Genomic DNA, 13,600 nt, shown 5'->3' on the forward strand with positions numbered 1-13,600 from the left:
AAAAATCACTAAACAAAACAAATGAAATAAAATAAGTTATGAATGAAAATTTTTCCTTATCAATTTCTTTGAACCCAAATGTCAAAATCACATTTAAAGTTTTGCATTAAATTAAGGCCTGTTTGCACAATTAAATATGAACACAAGAGAAATGTTTGGAGAAATTTATTTTTTTCATATATGATAAATCACTGTTAATATTTAAAATTCTTGGTCAAGAGATCCGCTTGTTATAAATATTATTGATACATTTTTGTCAATATCTAAAAGTAAATTTCAAAATCTTCATGTAAGTTTTAAAGTTAATATTTTTAAGCACAACCTGCATAATATTATTTATTTATTGCAAAATATGATTGGGCTTCAATTTATTTTACTCATGTTTTATTTTTTAACGTCGCCATAATATTAAATTATGAAAAACTTCACAGGAAAACGAAGTTCTACTCATCCACCAAAATATTCAAAAAACTTTATGGGTTAAATCAATTATCTGAAAGAAACTAGGTATGGCAGCACTGATGTTGAATGACAATCAGCTGTTTTTTATTTATATATAGTAAGAATAAAATTTTCAATTGTTTTGTTTATATCAGAGAAAATGCTTTAAATACAAATATTTAATTTTTTCTTGAAATCAAACATGGGTAAATGTCCTGGATTATATTGCGGAAGAGTCTTTTTTGAAAATCAAACATGGAGTGATTGTGGTGCTTGTCCTCGAGGTTTTAGAGTCGATAATTCTGATTCAAATAGTAAATGCACAGAATGTATTCAATCTCCAACATCCTATGATTGGTTATATTTAGGTAAAATTTGCATTATGTATTTCGATTACAGAGTAAAAGTAGTAAATTTTAGGCTTCATGAGCTTTTTACCTTTGATAATGCACTGGTTTTTTATTGATATGGCAGCTAAAGAAAGATCGTATGTCGCTCGAATACTGTTTGTTTTATTTGAATAAATAATAATTTTTCGTTTTCAGTTTTACAAAAGAACAAGTTCTTTTGCACGTTAGTGCGCTCTTAGAAGTTGTGTTATCAGCTATTATATCAGTTTTAGTTATGGAGCCTCTATTTTCATTTAATTTATATTCTTGTGGTGTGTATAAACTTTCTGATTGGTATACACTTTTTCACAATCCCGCTCCAGATTATAAAGAAAGACTTCACTGTACACAAGAAGCTGTTTATCCATTGTAAGTAGATTATAAGTATAAATAACAAATTTGTTAATAAAAAATATTTTACAGGCAAACTATAGTCCTTGTTTTCTATTTATTATGCCTATTGTTGATGATGTTAGTTAGACCTTTGCTGAATAGGAAATTTTTAAAAGCCGGCAAATCTGCTGTCTATTGTGCTCTTTATTTTTTTCCAATTTTAACGCTTTTACATGCCGTTGCGGGTGGATTGATTTGTACAATTTGAATTTAATCACATTTAACAATACTTAAAAAATAAATTATTCAATTTTTTCAGATTATGCTTTTCCATATTTGAGCATAGTAATTTCAATGGTATCAAATGCTTGCCATTATTCAATGAAAATTGATCAATCTATGAAATCATTATTAAAAAGTTCATTATTGGAAATGAAAAATGCTGTAATAATTGGTATTTTTAAAAACGTTTTATTAAAAAATATTTTATTTAATCTTATTAATATTTTAGTTGGGCATTGGTTAATTTTAGCTTATGGAATAGTATCTTTACGTCAACACTATGCACTATTGGCTTTGGTGCCGTTTCCATCTATATTTTACATAATTACCGTAAAATTTACAGACCCTTCTGAATTTCGAGAGAGGGACGAAAGAAATACTTAAACACTTTATGAAAATTTTACAATTTCGTAAAAATTTTCGAGTGGTGTATTTATTATTTACTAGTATTGACTAAAAATTATTGTCTGATAACTTGTTATATTTATCCAAGAAGGATTTTGTTCATTCAAATCATAAATTAATTAAGTATAAGATTAAGATACATTTATATAATATTGTAGGGATTTTAATATAAGTTTTCATTTATTGTATTTAAGTAGGTAGTTGATATTGGAAAATATAATGAAAAATTAAATTAATTATAGTATGAAAACTATATTTCAAAGTTAAATTCAAATGAATAAGCGATATGAATTAATTCAAAAATTAATTTTATATTCATATAATATGTAAATATCATCAAAACAAACTCTGAATAAAGTTGATGAAGTTACGAAAACTTCTTTATTTTATTTTCAATACAAAATGTAAAATGATTTTTTAAGAACATTTATGAATATTTCGAATATTTTAAACAAAATTATTGCCATTGCGTTTCAGGAAATAAACATTTACAGCCGAATATCTACTTACCTACTTGATCTTAAGAAATTAATACTTTAACACCCTATGAAACATACATTTTACAACTTATTTTAATAATATTAAATATGATTAAATGAATAATTTTTATTAGTTTAAGTATTTTAGTTTTTCTATAAATATAAAATGTAGATAATAAAATAATTGATTTAAAATCACGAAAAGCAATATTTTAACTAATATTTTACAGATTTATTTTTTAACACCATTTGTTTGTTTCACCAAACGGATCTCAAATTCACTAAATTTTTAGTATAAGATTATTATAAGATCCATTACAAATTTTGAAAAAATACAATGCCAGAAGTTTGAAAATTACTTTGAAATTTTAAGTATTAAACGAATAAGAAAAGGCCGGTTTTAAGCATTTAATTAAAGAAGGCGTAATACTTTTAAAAAAGCGAATCATCATGTGATAAAAAATAACTACACAAAGAACCTTATATTTCCAATTATAATTCAAAGCTTAATCTAAGTAAGGTGAAACGATTAACGGTAACTTCTGTTCGAGTAAGCTATTATCATATATATAAAAAAAAAATTGTATTTCCTTAAAAAATGGGAAAAATAAAGTGTTTATGAATTCGACTCAATTTCAGAAGTGAAAATAATTGAAGAGTGGGCAAAGGGGTTAACTAACATTTTGACGAAAATCGAACTGCTCAGGCAGAACATCATTAAATTTCATATATTTTCAATTGCGATTACTCTTATAGCTAGAAACTCAATAGTAGACAAGATTGACAGCGCAAATAGGAGTTAAGTAACAAAAAAACAAATATTATTGCAATTTGTTAATGAAAAAAAAGTGATAATATGCAAATGTAAGTTAACCCCTTTGTCCGCTTACCGCTTAAATTGTTATTCACACTAAGTATGCAACAAGTTGAACGTTTATCTAGTAATAATGCGAATAATTTGTGTTTCTAATAACTAAATTAAATTTCAAAGATATGGGCACCTTTTATCAATTTTGTTTTTTGACATTGGCAAGCTACTATTATTAAAATAACGTCGAAAATTATTCAAAAACTTTTAAAAGGAATTTTTATATAAAAGAACTATTTCACGCAATATTTCACATTAATTTTTATTTTTATCTTCTGAATGTACATATTAAAAATAGTGATCTTCTGAACTTTAATGATTTTTTATCATATAATCAAAAATAATTTTAACTTTAATTTAATAAAATATGTAGGTTTTAATACCCAAAAATTTTATTTAATTGCGGATATGAAGATATTTAAAAATTTTTATTATTATATTTTCTTTTCGGCCACCATTTTATTTTTTAAATCTTAAAACATTTAAATAAATTAATCCATTTTTTATGATCATTCCTTAAATTTTGTATAAATCCCCAAAAATAAAATATTTTTTTTTTCTCTTTCAACCTCTTAATTTTTTTTAAACAATGAATAAATATTGTTGTAGTTTAATTTTTTGTAGAAAAAGTATTTAAAAAATTTTTATTGAAATTTTATGAATCAAGTTTTATAATATTTTGAAAACAATCACGTTCATTTTTTTTTTTAGTTCGAATAAATTTTCGGCCTATATACTCTAAAAAATACCTAATATAAATTTTAATATTTAAAATGAAATTTATTTTTCATCGCTAACCAATTGGAACATTAAAAACAATAAAATATAATTTAAAATTTTTTTATTTTCTCGTATTGGTATAAAGTGGGTATTCAGAAACAAAATTAAGTTTATTACTTTTAAACGAATTAAATTTCTGTTGTTGTTTCGAAAGATTCACACAAAAGAAATTTATAGCTTTTATAACCCCACCCAATTATTTTATATTTTTTCTGTTTGTTTTTTCTTTAATTAATTTATTTTTAGGCTATGTACTCCGCCTATTTTAAATAACAAAATATTTTTAATTTTTCTTTTCCTTTGCTTTTTACTCTACTTTTTATTTTAAATAAAGGCACCCTCTTGTAAGAAGAAGTAGATCGTATTATTAAATAAAAATTTTAATGTTTATTCATAAGTCTTGTAAGATTGCATGTAGAGTGTAAAATATTAAAATTTTAATTAGTAATTTCCCAAAATATTTTGTTAAGTGCATAAAATTTTTTAATTATGTAGTCAATATTAATTATAATTTTACTTTGATTTGAATTATTTATAACACCCACGTGCACTGGACTTTTTTTGTACAAATTACTTAGTTTTATAATTATATTTTGTATATATGCAAAATTAATTATAAAAATGAATTATAAAATGAACAGAACTTTAATTCTAAATAGGTTCCTAAATATATTATTCTTTTTTGTCTTCTTAAGGGAGATTTCTTGCTAAGTACTTTAGGTGTTACCATTGCCAGATATCTGCTTTTTACTATTGATCATATTTTTTTGTCAAATTTGATATTTCAAGGCAATTTTTAATAAAATATGCATAAATAAATCTTTTATCCTCAATTGGTTCTTATTAAAATCTATATCAGAAGGTAAATAATAGGAACAGGATTTTTTTTCGAGGAAGTCGTTTGAATTACATATGTATGCTCCTATATATACATACTTTATCACATTTCTCCTATCAAAATCTAAAATCTTAAGATTGATACATTTATGATGTGTAACTTAATTATTAAATGCATAAGTATGTATGTTACTTACCTGTATCCGAATAAAAAGATTAAAAAGTACAAATCAAAATTATTAAAAATTCATTTGCAAATAATATTGGAGCAAATATAATTTAGAGTACAATAAATTTTAAGAATTTGCTAAAAAAACGTTTGTCTAATCATAATTTTTTTGAAAATATAATCAAAATATTTAATTGTGAACTTTTTTCTTCCATGTAAAATTTTAAATTATATGTATGTAAATATCATTTAGGATATTGATAGAGGATCATTTAAGAATACAAAGTTTGTATTCTTAAATGATCCTCTATCAAGTTATTATACTTTACTTTTATTTATTTTTTACGAAAATAAAATTTCGGTACTGCCACATTACATAGAGCGTTTTAAGAACTAATAATGACATTTGCTTCAAAAATCACTTGTATAAGAGTTAAAAATTAAGATAATAAGTCGATAAGTCTTAACACACTTAAATTGATTTTTTTAAATATTAAACTTAAAATTGAGATTAAAATTCAATAATTGCATTAGTATTGAATTTTTTAAGAAAATTTTATCAGTGAATTTTAACTATAAAAATCTCTTTAAAACTAAACAAAAAATTTTATGCAATATTATATTATACAAATATGACTATGGATGACCAAGTCCATATACAGCCCCCATCTTCAAATATTCTGATATTATGTATTAAAATAAAATATAACCACACTCACAAATATAGACACCCTGTCTATTTTCCTATTAAAATTAAATTATCAAATTTATTTTTTCTTATATAATTATATTTTTTAATTTCTATATTATATTTTTGGCGTCAAAATTTTAAAACTAAACAATTCTTACAACACAAAAATTCTTAAAAAAAACAAAATAAAATTTTTCACAAAAAAAAAAAGATTCCACGTTTCTATATTAAGACGACTCCTATAATTCAGTATTTTTACTATCTGATAAGTCTGCTTTACTCTTCTCATTATCATTACTTTGTGTTTTAGTACTTAATTTGTAAGCTTTTAATTTTGTTTCACAATCAATTTCATGTTTCACTGATGAAGTTTGATTTTCGGTAGCACTCGAATTTGTTGATAAATTTTTTGAATTTTTTTCATCATTCTTATCTATAGTTTTAGATTCATTTTTAGATTTTGATTTTTCACTATTTTTCAATTTAGCTGATAATTTTTCTGTAACAGTAGTAATTGTATTAGAGTCTGATGATATTGAGAATTTTTTTGATGGTTGATCGCTAATTGGTTCACGGCTACTTCTTTTTAAATTTGTTGAATTTTTCTCTTTTGCAGCACTTTTAGCTTCACTAGCTCCTATTGATTTTGGACTTAAGGATTTATGTTCAGCTGCTTCAGAATTTGAAATATTATCCTGTTTTTTCCATTTTGTTCGACGATTTTGAAACCAAATTTTTACCTGGAATACACAAACATATATGGAATTAGTATGAATAAATTTTAAAAACGTTGCATATTCAATTATTTTAAATAAAATTTTTTTATACATAATGTTATTTTAATTTTAGTTGAAGAGATGATAATAAAATTATAAAAGAGATAAAAACATATTTTTTTAATCAAATGTTTTTCAATTTTAGCTGGTTTTTTTTTGTATTTTACCAGTCTAAGACTTCAGACTTCAGCAACTTACGAAAAACTATATTTGAAATTGTTAAAAATTTTGAAAAAAAAAAAAAAACTGATTTACAAAAATGGTTTATTTCATTCCTCATTTTGTCTAAGTACAATTTGTTCTATACGCCATCTCACGATAGAAAAAGAAAATTGCTTTCTTTCTAGGTAATTTGGTTTTTTTCAATAGAATTTGAGAATAGTTTTTGGTTTTGATTCAAAAACTTCGTAAAATTAATAATTGTTTTTTTTTTTTAAGAAATTTTTCAAAAAATTTTGAAAAAAAATTGGTTATTGATTTCACTCTGTCCGTCTATGCATCTGTTTACAAAATTTCTTCACCCTTTAAGATAAAAAGTCGAAATTTTATATATATATAGATCCCCTCCCATCTAAAAGTTATGACCCACAAATGTCATTTTTTAAATATTCATTGTAACAAAACCACAAACATTTTTTAAATTCTACAAACGCAGAAAAATAGTACCTGTTTTTTTCTACTGTGACATATCATTTTTGAATTTTACCGTTTACAATTTACCGTTATCTAAAATCTTTTTTTTTTCAAATTTTTGAAATCGTTTTTCTTCTAGACCGCAAGTTGTAGTCGACTTTTAGGCACTAAGAAATAGTTAATTAGATGTAGCAGTTAATAAGATGTATGTTATCTTTGGATATACTTTGGTATATGAATGAAAGAATAAAAATTTACTTAATGTAATATCTAGATTGTTTTTAAAAGCAGTAATTTCACTTGTTGAAGGGAAAAGTGGTACTTTTCAAACCATTGGTTTGACCCAGTTTTTTTTTTTTATAACTTCACTCAATAAAATTTATTAAATGAGAATATCTTGTAATAGAGAACATAATTTATAAATCACTTGCACAAACAGTGTTATAAATTCATTTAATTACTTTGAAATATAATATTTTCTGTATAATTTGAACTACATTAAAAATAAAAATTTTCAAAAAGTCTAGTCATTAAACAAATAACTTAAAATAAAACAGATAAAAATTTAATTTTTTTCAATGTTTTTTTTAGGTTTTCTCTTTTTCGCGTCTAAAATCATTTCTTTTCTTTGATTTATTACAGATTCGCAACACTTTTTTGATTGTTTTATAACATTTTAATTTAAATTTCAATTAATTTGTTTTCTTTACACATTATACACATTTATTTTGTTTAATTTAAATAAAATTTAAAATTTTTAATGATTGCGTGTATAAATCAAAGAAAAGAAATTGTTGAAAATTAATATTAAAAAATTTTTGATTAACAATTTCGAGCAAAAACAAAAAAATAAAATGAAATGGAATTGTTCTATATTTTAAACAAAATATTTTTATAAAGTAAATTAAATAATTTTTCCAAAAATTAATTGTTGCAATGCAGTAACCCCTCTGATTGTGCACATTATATAAGTGACTACAATATTTGCGTTTCATTTACATGTTCAAACTGCTCATAAATAGCTAAAACTGAGCACAGCGCAAAAATACGTAAATGATATTTTGTGTAGTACCATTAATTTTTTCGGGTAATATAAAAATAGTGTTTTTAATTTACAGCAGATGGATCGTCTGTTTTCAAAATTATTTTGACATTTATAATATTGAAAATGCCTTTATTTATTAAATTGACATTTGCACAGCTATGAACATATATTAAAAAAATTTAGGTTGTTTTACGTATATACCGAAACAATTCAGTTTCATTTGCAAACAAGGTATATACGCGTATGAGCAGCTTGAGCATGTAATTAATCTTCAACTAAATTTCACTTTTAGACTATACAATATAAAAACATCAGACTTTTAAACTTCACCTCACTTGTAGACAAGTTTAAGGGCCTGATCGCCTATCTCGCTATTTTACTCAGAAACTATCATCTACTTGTATAATGTAATTTTCGAGCGAGAAAGTATTGCATCTCGTTTTCTTCTAAAATGCATACAAAATTTATTCACTTTGTTTTTGAAAGTGAGACGTTTAGTCGATAACCTGAGAAAAAATGCAAAAATCCAATTGAAAAAATGAGTTTAGAAACTACTGTGAATTCTAATTTGTAAGTGAATAAAAAGTGAGTAAAAAAGCGAGAGAGAAAGGAATTTTTAAATACAATGAAAATTTCTGTTTCTATCAAAACGAATTGTCAAATCCCACTCATGTTGGAACAATTATTCACATATTTCGATCTATAAAATCAAAATCGATTCACGTACAATAGTATCAAATCATTCAGAGTATTTCTTTGCTTTCCTTCTCAAAAAATGAATCATTAACATAAAAATAATAATAATAAAAAAAGAATTAAAAAAGAAAATAAAATAAAAAATTTTCTGCGGTTTATTAAAATGAAAAGAAACTTAAAATACCGAAACTTTATAAAATTCGAAATCAATAAAGTAAAAATAAATAGAAATGAAATTTTTAATAGATTTTATTTGAATTAAGTATTGAATAAACATTTCAATATATCAAAAAAAAATTTCTGTTAATTACAAATTGGCTAATCAAATCTAATTTATAAAATGAGAGAAATATAATTACATTTTAATATATCAATTTTTTCTTTTAAATCAAAAATTATTTGCATCAATTCACGGAAAATTATATTAAAAGTATGGCAAATATTTATTCCAAAAAAATTAAATTGAAAAAATATTAATAGACTTGAATCGATACAATTTATATATGAAATGCACACACAGCTTTATTTTTATATACATATGCGTAATAGGGTATGTACATAGTATTTATACAGTATGGAAAATTAGAATTTTGAAAACATCATAATTACGACATGATTTCTTCCGATTAATTGGGGTGTTTACAAATTAATACTAATTCTTACATCATTTTTTCTATTCTTAAATAGATTGCAATCAATTTTCAGTATAAATAATAGTGTATGTACATGACATGCAATTATGACATTAAAAATGATTTGTTTAGGAGTTGGCAATTGGAAAAATTAACGAAAACAAAGGAGGAAAATAAATTATCTACTCTTAATGGATATACTAACCTGTGTCTCCGTTACATTTAATAATTTTGCCATTTCAGTACGTTCACTTGAACTTAAATATTTTTTTATTTCAAATTGTTTTTCTAATTCAAATATTTGTCGACCAGTAAATGTTGTTCTTGCTTTCTTCTTTCTAGACGATGATTGATTATTATCAATTGATTCTGAATCTGAATCATCAGTTGTTTCATGTAATTTTAAACTTTTTGCTGATTTTGAATCATCTGAATGATGTTGTGGTGACAATTTCTTTTTACTTAAACGTACTTTAATTGGTGCTGAAAAATTAAAATAAAAATTAAATATTATTTTAAACAATTAAAAAAAACAAAGGTATATTTCTTATAGTAATAGACGGAACTCAGGTCTTATACAGTTTTTATCATCAGAAGTTGAATATAAATTTGACGTTATGTAGTCAAACATATTACCAATTATCACAATTAGTAAGAATTCCGATAATGGCCTGCAATCAGGTGATTGTCAACTAGAAAATTAGCTGAAATATTACCCTTACATTCAACAAGAATTTCTTAAAAATGTTATACAATCAATAATTGTAGATCGATTCAATTATATTTTTCATTTTCATTTAAAAAAATTATATTTTTAAGGCACGTTCAGTCCCAAACCCAAGTTATATTACAAATTTTTTTTAAATTTCTTGAATAATATTCGAAAATAAAAAATTTTATAACTCACTTCGTTCCTCTGACGTTTCATTTTCTTCATCATCATTTGTAGCAACAGATTCACTACGTTTGCTAACACTTAAATTTAATGGTTGATCTGAGAATATACTGTTATCATCTTCACTGGCTTCACTTGTTGATACATTATGTTGAGGGCTTAATTTTTCTAATTGACTAATTTTTTGAACTTTAATGTCATTTATAATATTTTCAGCTTTCTTTGTACATTGTTTATTTTCTAATATTTTATTTAAATTTGATTCATTTTTATTATTATTTTTTTGTTGAATATTATATTGATTATTATTATTGTTATTGTTATATTGTGCACTCCAACCTAATATATCAGAGATTAAATATGATGTTGGCCTATTTGGTGGCCTAGCATAAACATGTGGATGCCATGATGTACCAATAGATGTTGCTTTATTCGCTTTAGGCAGATTTATTTCTATATTTGTTGTACTAATATTATTATTTGTTGAAAATGCTTTTAAATTCTCGGAACTACTACATACTGATGATGATTCACTATTATTAAATTTATCATTTTTATCGTCAATTTCCATATTACTAATATCAGTTACCGATGATGATGAATTTATTTTATCAATTTCATCAATTTGATCATGTCGATGTTGTTGATTAAGATTTTCATCTTTTGAATATAAACTATCAGTCGAATTTGTTATTAAATGGCGAGGTTCAGAACACGGTCTCAAATTTTCATTTTTATTTTTTAAATATGGTGGTGCTGTATTTGGACGAGTTGCTGATGAACTTATAGATACTTCATTATTATGATTATCATTACTATTACTATTATTTTGATAATGATTATTTAAAATTGAATTTTTATTTTCTAAATTGAAAATTTCTTTTTGCATATCATTCGGTAAATTTTTATCTTGTATTGTTGAAATTTTATCATTTTTTAATATAGTTGAATCTTGTACATGATGATTTGATGTTATTAAATTATTTTTTAAATTTCTATTTGATTCAGGTGGTATTGAAAAAGCACTTGGTGCTGTTATAGTTGATGCTATTGCTGATCTTGTTGGATCAATTAATCTTGTATATAATTCTTTTGGAACATCATAATTTGGAAATGCTGCATGTATTGTCGATGGTGGAAATAAAAAGCTACTAAAATTTGTTGTTGGTATTTTTGTTGGTACTGTCAATGGATTTTGATAGACATATGAGCTAACCATTCTGGTTCCGGGATCGTTTTTTAATCGATGCAATCTTTTTTCTCTCAAAAATTGTTCAATATCGGACATTCTCTATATGTACACCACCTGTTATAATATTAAAATAAAAATAAATATGATTAATTCATGTATTTAAGAGCTGGTAATTTTCAATAAATTTTTAATATTCTTAAATTTTTAGTATATTTTAAATTTTATAATTAAAAAGTCGTCTGAAATTAATGTGGAAAGCAGAAAGAATATTCAAAACTCAAAATATTTTATTCCACATTTGTTTTTGGTTTACTTCTATATAAGCTGATCGCATTTATGTCAACAATTTTTAAAATAATCTGGCTTGCTTTAATAAAATTATTTAAAATAATTTTTCCTATTTTTCATATTTTATTTATTTAATGGTATTTTATTCAGATTCAGGAATACTACTCGAAAAGAGTTTTCTACTTTTAATATGCAGGGATTGATTAAAATTTATACAATGCGTAGATTTTATAAAGTAAGTTCACGTAGTAGACATTAATTAAAATGCTATAATATAGAAAAGGAAACCAAGTTAAAGTAAAAAGAAATGGGAATTACTTTAGCATAAAAGGTATATGTACATAAAAAGGATTAAAAAGTACCTTTTTATTTAATTATTATAGAATTTTACCTTGAATTATTGTTATAAAAATAGAAAATCCTTTTTACTATTCTTGTATACTGAGAACTGGGAAATTAATGCTGTTTTTATTATAATAATTAGGAGGAAAAAATTTCTTTTAATTCAAAATTTTCTTGGTACATAAGAATTTATAATTATTTGCAGTGGCATGGTACTTTAGACTTAAAAAAATATTAAAATTATAAACTTAAAATTAGGAAAAGTTCAAAAAATATTTCCAATTTAATATTAGTAAGTAAATAATTTAAAACAAGGTTTGAAACATCAAGAATGTTAAAGAATTTCGGCTGTTTTTTTTTTTAATTAACAGGTTGTTTCGCGCAGTTCATATAGCATGCTGTCAGAATTAAATCGAAATTCGTTGATTTTTGTTTAGGTTATTTTAGGTTAGGGCGTTTATCAGCTTCATTTTCCATTTAATAACTCCCTTAACAAATGAGGATATATCAAGATAAAACTAGTCTAAAATACAATAACGATTTATGAAATATGATTAACATTCAAGTGAATATTTAATTCGCAATTTGAGACATAGATCTATATATAGTACAATTTCAAAATCTACATTAACGTTAACGGCTTGATATTCGCTAACATAAGCCATTTTCATTTTAAAACAAATTTTTCACTTTATTAACAGTTAACCCGTTTGTAATATTTCTTTAAGGCTATCACTTATGGAACTCATATTTTATCATCATCCAGAAACCAATTACTTGTAACACACAAAATAACATCAAATTTCAAATTTTCTCTTTTAAAATTATTAATAATAACTACAGGACTTTAAACTTAATGTCAAAGCTTTAATCATTATTTATTCGTAGCAACAAACGTATATCGATTTATATTCTATTTATAAAATTTCCTTAAATTCGTATACATGTATACAAGCACTTATATATATTAAATAACAATCTGCCAGATTCAATTTTTAATTAGGTTTTATATTTATGTACCTGCTATAAATAAATTTCCCTATAATTGAAATCCTCAACTACACCCTCGTTAATTTTTTTTTATTAATTATTATTTAATTATTTATAATTGAAGTTTATATGTATGTATATGTATGTATGTTTGTCGTCATTTTTTTTTATTTCTAAATCAATTAAGAATAAATACCAACGTTCATTTAAATAATTAAAATTTAATTTATAATCAAAATTCAGTTTTTTTTTTGTTGCAAAAACAAATGTGTAAGTGCATATATAATCATATAACAATATTGTAATATATAACTAAACACATATAAATTATTGCATGCATGTAGAAATATGCATCATGCAATTATGTATGTCACACTTACATACATTTTTTCATAACCACACAAATAGGGCATAGATAATATACGGTCCGCATCGTA

The 13,600-nt window shown here is 23.6% G+C and overlaps 2 protein-coding genes across 4 annotated transcripts in view; one reads left to right on the top strand and one right to left on the bottom strand.

Moving 5' to 3' along the window:
* Window positions 1-573: 573 nt before the first annotated feature.
* LOC129607143 (JNK1/MAPK8-associated membrane protein) lies at window positions 574-2,454 on the top strand. Its single transcript, XM_055517892.1, has 6 exons — window positions 574-809; window positions 862-928; window positions 987-1,199; window positions 1,254-1,420; window positions 1,483-1,617; window positions 1,675-2,454. The coding sequence occupies exons 1-6, from the start codon at window positions 644-646 to the stop codon at window positions 1,827-1,829; spliced, it is 903 nt and encodes a 300-aa protein (XP_055373867.1). The 5' UTR covers window positions 574-643; the 3' UTR covers window positions 1,830-2,454.
* A 3,305-nt stretch (window positions 2,455-5,759) lies between these two features.
* The window catches only part of LOC129607120 (uncharacterized protein DDB_G0287625-like), a 52,038-nt gene continuing 44,197 nt past the window's right edge, over window positions 5,760-13,600 (bottom strand). For all 3 annotated transcript variants that reach the window (XM_055517859.1, XM_055517861.1, XM_055517860.1), the window contains exons 2-4: window positions 10,364-11,657; window positions 9,662-9,939; window positions 5,760-6,414 (exon numbers count right to left, since the gene is read on the bottom strand). In XM_055517859.1, the coding sequence (XP_055373834.1) occupies window positions 5,914-6,414; window positions 9,662-9,939; window positions 10,364-11,639 (2,055 nt within the window). In that variant the 5' untranslated portion in view covers window positions 11,640-11,657 and the 3' untranslated portion in view covers window positions 5,760-5,913. The remainder of the gene's footprint in view (window positions 6,415-9,661; window positions 9,940-10,363; window positions 11,658-13,600) is intronic.

The sequence above is a fragment of the Condylostylus longicornis genome, unplaced genomic scaffold (genome assembly GCF_029603195.1).
Source record: "Condylostylus longicornis isolate FDR11 unplaced genomic scaffold, ASM2960319v2 ptg000026l, whole genome shotgun sequence".
NCBI classification, from domain to species: Eukaryota; Metazoa; Arthropoda; class Insecta; order Diptera; family Dolichopodidae; genus Condylostylus; species Condylostylus longicornis.